Source organism: Panulirus ornatus, chromosome 2, assembly GCF_036320965.1.
Source record: "Panulirus ornatus isolate Po-2019 chromosome 2, ASM3632096v1, whole genome shotgun sequence".
In the NCBI taxonomy this organism is placed as follows: Eukaryota; Metazoa; Arthropoda; class Malacostraca; order Decapoda; family Palinuridae; genus Panulirus; species Panulirus ornatus.
The window spans coordinates 105251158-105257194 of NC_092225.1; the positions used below are offsets into that span (position 1 = coordinate 105251158).

The following is a 6037-nucleotide window of genomic DNA, read 5'->3' on the forward strand; positions in this document are numbered from 1 at the left end:
CCCTTAGGCATGAGAGGCCCATGCAGTTGTCTGGGGGTAGAAATTGACTGACATGTATGAAAAAGTGTTGTAGATTCTAATTAAAAGTAAAATAATACCTTTAGGAAGTGAAAGAAGCTAAGCAGCTGAGCAGTTTAAAGAACTACCAATCCTGATGGGAAATATCTCTTAAAACTTTCTGGTTTTATTACAGCGTTTGTAACCTTAACAGTGTTATGACAGGAAGAGACATCTGAGCCTCTGAAGAACAATCCTCACTTAATTCCTTCTTTTGTTTAGACTTTTTGAAAGTGATGATATGGGAAGGTAAAGTTTTTAACCCCAACTCCCACCCTTGGTAGCTGCCTTCCACAACACACAGGAGGTACATGGGTTGTATTATATCTTCCTTCTTATCAGATCAGGGACAGGGAAGATTATTACTGCAGTAAGAACTTTTAGAATTATGAGTGTACTGTAGTTTTCATTTAATTAACATTCAGTGAGAGTATCAAACGGTGAAAGAAAATAAGATGAAAAAAGCTTGTGGAAAAATCTCTTGTGAAAAAAAGATTAAGTCATGAAGCTCAAATAGCCTCATTTGCTGAGTGCATTGATTATACAAAATCATATGAATCTATGTATCAAGTCCAATCCTTGTCTTTCAACCCCTGTTACACTCAGATGTCTTATGCATTTAATGTAAAGGCTAGTTTCGATTCAATGAGATGGTATGTCTGGAAGTTTTTTTTTATTAGCCTTACTCAATGAGGACCATTGCATAGGAAATACTTGGACTCAAGTGTTTTTGATAAAAGGATTTGGTCTATTTGTAGCATATAAATTGTTACTCACATTCCTATGGTTTTTTTATAGCAGGAATTTAATTCCAGCATATCCATTGATGAGTGGGGTTACTGTATCCCACATCTTCTCCCATCTTGAGTCTCGGGTATTTTGACATAGGTCATATTTATTTCAAAACACTGTGAAACCTTTATTACATAGATAATATATTCTTTCAGGTGTGTTTGGTTTTACCATCATGACAATCCTTCTGGTTCCTTTCAACTGGATCCCAGCTGGTATGTTCAGTACCAACCCACGTGGTGTATTGGAGGACATTCCTGATGCTTTCATCCAGTTGAGCAACAATCCCGTAATAGTTGCACCGTTATTGGGTTAGTAGATAGTATCATGTGTTGCTGAAATGTTGGAATGACATAGACATGTGGAAAGAATGAACATGAGAATAACAATTTATGGGGTTTAAGTGAGATGAGATGCCTTCACTTTGAATAAACATAGTTTATATTTTTTATTATTATTATTAGGGTTAGGGTTAGGGAAAATGATTTGGTAAACAGAGAAGAGGTAGTAAAAGCTTTGCGGAAGATGAAAGCCAGCAAGGCAGCAGGTTTGGATGGTATTGCAGTGGAATTTATTAAAAAAGGGGGTGACTATTATTGACTGGTTGGTAAGGTTATTTAATGTATGTATGACTCATGGTGAGGTGCCTGAGGATTGGCGGAATACGTGCATAGTGCCATTGTACAAAGCCAAAGGGGATAAGAGTGAGTGCTCAAATTTCAGAGGTATAAGTTTGTTGAGTATTCCTGGTAAATTATATGGGAGGGTACTGATTGAGAGGGTGAAGGCATGTACAGAGCATCAGATTGGGGAAGAGCAGTGTGGTTTCAGAAGTGGTAGAGGATGTGTGGATCAGGTGTTTGCTTTGAAGAATGTATGTGAGAAATACTTAGAAAAGCAAATGGATTTGTATGTAGCATTTATGGATCTGGAGAAGGCATATGATAGAGTTGATAGAGATGCTCTGTGGAAGGTATTAAGAATATATGGTGTGGGAGGTAAGTTGTTAGAAGCAGTGAAAAGTTTTTATCGAGGATGTAAGGCATGTGTACGTGTAGGAAGAGAGGAAAGTGATTGGTTCACAGTGAATGTAGGTTTGCGGCAGGGGTGTGTGATGTCTCCATGGTTATTTAATTTGTTTATGGATGGGGTTGTTAGGGAGGTGAATGCAAGAGTTTTGGAAAGGGGCAAGTATGAAGTCTGTTGTGGATGAGAGAGCTTGGGAAGTGAGTCAGTTGTTGTTCGCTGAAGATACAGCGCTGGTGGCTGATTCATGTGAGAAACTGCAGAAGCTGGTGACTGAGTTTGGTAGTGTGAAAGAAGAAAGTTAAGAGTGAATGTGAATAAGAGCAAGGTTATTAGGTACAGTAGGGTTGAGGGTCAAGTCAATTGGGAGGTAAGTTTGAATGGAGAAAAACTGGAGGAAGTAAAGTGTTTTAGATATCTGGGAGTGGATCTGGCAGCAGATGGAACCATGGAAGCGGAAGTGGATCATAGGGTGGGGGAGGGGGCGAAAATCCTGGGAACCTTGAAGAATGTGTGGAAGTCAAGAACATTATCTCGGAAAGCAAAAATGGGTATGTTTGAAGGAATAGTGGTTCCAACAATGTTGTATGGTTGTGAGGCATGGGCTATGGATAGAGTTGTGCGCAGGAGGGTGGATGTGCTGGAAATGAGATGTTTGAGGACAATGTGTGGTGTGAGGTGGTTTGATCGAGTAAGTAACGTAAGGGTAAGAGAGATGTGTGGAAATAAAAAGAGTGTGGTTGAGAGAGCAGAAGAGGGTGTTTTGAAATGGTTTGGGCACATGGAGAGAATGAGTGAGGAAAGATTGACCAAGAGGATATATGTGTCGGAGGTGGAGGGAACGAGGAGAAGTGCGAGACCAAATTGGAGGTGGAAAGATGGAGTGAAAAAGATTTTGTGTGATTGGGGCCTGAACATGCAGGAGGGTGAAAGGAGGGCAAGGAATAGAGTGAATTGGAACGATGTGGTATACCAGGGTTGACGTGCTGGCAGTGGATTGAATCAGAGCATGTGAAGCATCTGGGGTAAACCATGGAAAGCTGTGTAGGTATGTATATTTGCGTGTGTGGACGTGTATGTATATGCATGTGTATGGGGGTGGGTTGGGCCATTTCTTTCGTCTGTTTCCTTGTGCTACCTCGCAAACGCGGGAGACAGCGACAAAGCAAAAAAAAAAAATTAATATTTTGCTTTGTCGCTGTCTCCCGCGCTAGCGAGGTAGCGCAACGAAACAGACGAAAGAATGGCCCAACCCACCCACATACACATGTATATACATACGGGTCCACACACACAAATGTACATACCTATACATCTCAATGTACACATATATATATATATATATATACACACACAGACATATACATATATACACATGTACATAATTCATACTGTCTGCCTTTATTTGTTCCCATTGCCACCTCGCCACACATGGAATAACTACCCCCTCCCCCCTCATGTGTGCGAGGTAGCGCTAGGAAAAGACAACAAAGGCCCCATTCGTTCACACTCAGTCTCTAGCTGTCATGTAATAATGCACCGAAACCACAGCTCCCTTTCCACATCCAGGCCCCACAGAACTTTCCATGGTTTACCCCAGACGCATCACATGCCCTGGTTCAATCCATTGACAGCACGTCAACCCCGATATACCACATCGTTCCAATTCACTCTATTCCTTGTACGCCTTTCACCCTCCTGCATGTTCAGGCCCCGATCACTCAAAATCTTTTTCACTCCATCTTTCCACCTCCAATTTGGTCTCCCACTTCTCCTCGTTCCCTCCACCTCTGACACATATATCCTCTTGGTCAATCTTTCCTCACTCATTCTCTCCATGTGACCAAACCATTTCAAAACACCCTCTACTGCTCTCTCAACCCCACTCTTTTTATTTCCACACATCTCTCTCGCCCTTACATTACTTACTCGATTAAACCACCTCGCGCCACATATTGTCCTCAAACATCTCATTTCCAGCACATCCACCCTCCTGTGCACAACCCTATCCATAGCCCACGCATCGCAACCATACAACATTGTTGGAATCACTATTCCTTCAAACATACCCATTTTTGCTTTCTGAGATAATGTTCTCGACTTCCAAACGTTCTTCAAGGCTCCCAGAATTTTCACCCCCTCCCCCACCCTACAATTCACTTCTGCTTCCATGGTACCATCTGCTGCCAGATCCACTCCCAGATATCTAAAACACTTTACTTTCTCCAGTTTTTCTCCATTCAAACTTACCTCCCAATTGACTTGACCCTCAACCCTACTGTACCTAATAACCTTGCTCTTATACACATTTACTCTTAACTTTCTTCTTTCACACACTTTACCAAACTCAGTCACCAGCTTCTGCAGTTTCTCACCTTCTTAACTGATGATTAAATGTAGCAAAATATGTACGGGTAAAGATGATAATTCATGTTATTGAAAAGTGAATCTGCTAGACTGGTCACCATTTGTTGAAGACAATTTTCTTTACCAAACCATGACCAAGCTGACAAGGGAAGCTAATATAATTGATTAATTTCTTGGATCCCAGGAGTTCTACGTAACTAACACCTGTGTTGGAGGACATCGAGGCACTTGTGACCCTATTTTGGTTAGGTTTAACAGAAATATCAAGGATTGGCGAAATGCTTGCATAGTGCCATTGTATAAAGGCAAAGGGGATAAGAGTGAGTGCTCAAATTACAGAGGTATAAGTTTGTTGAGTATTCCTGGTAAATTATATGGGAGGGTATTGATTGAGAGGGTGAAGGTATGTACAGAGCATCAGGTTGGGAAGAGCAGTGTGGTTTCAGAAGTGGTAGAGGATGTGTGGATCAGGTGTTAGCTTTGAAGAATGTATGTGAGAAATACTTAGAAAAGCAAATGGATTTGTATGTAGCATTTATGGATCTGGAGAAGGCATATGATAGAGTTGATAGAGATGCTCTGTGGAAGGTACTAAGAATATATGGTGTGGGAGGCAAGTTGTTAGAAGCAGTGAAAAGTTTTTATCGAGGATGTAAGGCATGTGTATGTGTAGGAAGAGAGGAAAGTGATTGGTTCTCAGTGAATGTAGGTTTGTGGCAGGGGTGTGTGATGTCTCCATGGTTGTTTAATTTGTTTATGGATGGGGTTGTTAGGGAGGTGAATGCATGAGGTTTGGAAAGAGGGGCAAGTATGCAGTCTGTTGTGGATGAGAGAGCTTGGGAAGTGAGTCAGTTGTTGTTTGCTGATGATACAGTGCTGGTGGCTGATTCATGGGAGAAACTGCAGAAGCTGGTGACTGAGTTTTGTAAAATGAGTGAAAGAAGAAAGTTAAGAGTAAATGTGAATAAGAGCAAGGTTATTAGGTACAGTAGGGTTGAGGGTCAAGTCAGTTGGGAAGTAAGTTTGAATGGAGAAAAACTGGAGGAAGTAAAGTGTTTTAGATATCTGGGAGTGGATCTGGGAGCTGATGGAACCATGGAAGTGGAAGTGAATCATAGGGTGGGGGAGGGGGCAAAAATCCTGGGAGCCTTGAAGAATGTGTGGAAGTCGAGAACATCATCTCGGAAAGCAAAAATGGGTATGTTTGAAGGAATAGTGGTTCCAACAATGTTGTATGGTAGCGAGGCGTGGGCTATGGATAGAGTTGTGCGCAGGAGGGTGGATGTGCTGGAAATGAGATGTTTGAGGACGATATGTGGTGTGAGGTGGTTTGATCGAGTAAGTAATGTAAGGGTAAGAGAGATGTTTGGAAATAAGAAGAGCGTGGTTTGAAATGGTTTGGGCACATGGAGAGAATGAGTGAGGAAAGATTGACCAAGAGGATGTATGTGTCGGAGGTGGAGGGAACGAGGAGAAGTGGGAGACCAAATTGGACGTGGAAAGATGGAGTGAAAAATATTTTGAGTGATCGGGGCCTGAACATGCAGGAGGGTGAAAGACGTGCAAGGAATAGAGTGAATTGGATCGATGTGGTATACCGGGGTCGACGTGCTGTCAATGGATTGAATCAGGGCATGTGAAGCGTCTGGGTAAACCATGGAAAGTTCTGTTGGGCCTGGATGTGGAAAGGGAGCTGTGGTTTCGGGCATTATTGCATGACAGCTAGAGACTGAGTGTGAACCAATGGGGCCTTTGTTGTCTTTTCCTAGCGCTAACTCGCACACATGAGGGGGAG

General features: G+C 42.1%; 1 protein-coding gene across 1 annotated transcript in view; it reads left to right on the forward strand.

Moving 5' to 3' along the window:
* Positions 1-1238, forward strand: part of LOC139759132 (solute carrier family 35 member F6-like) — a 177833-nt gene extending 176595 nt beyond the window's left edge. The window contains exon 7 of the mRNA XM_071681119.1: positions 1005-1238. Within this exon, the coding sequence (XP_071537220.1) occupies positions 1005-1165 (161 nt within the window). The 3' untranslated portion in view covers positions 1166-1238. The remainder of the gene's footprint in view (positions 1-1004) is intronic.
* The last annotated feature ends 4799 nt before the right edge of the window (positions 1239-6037 follow it).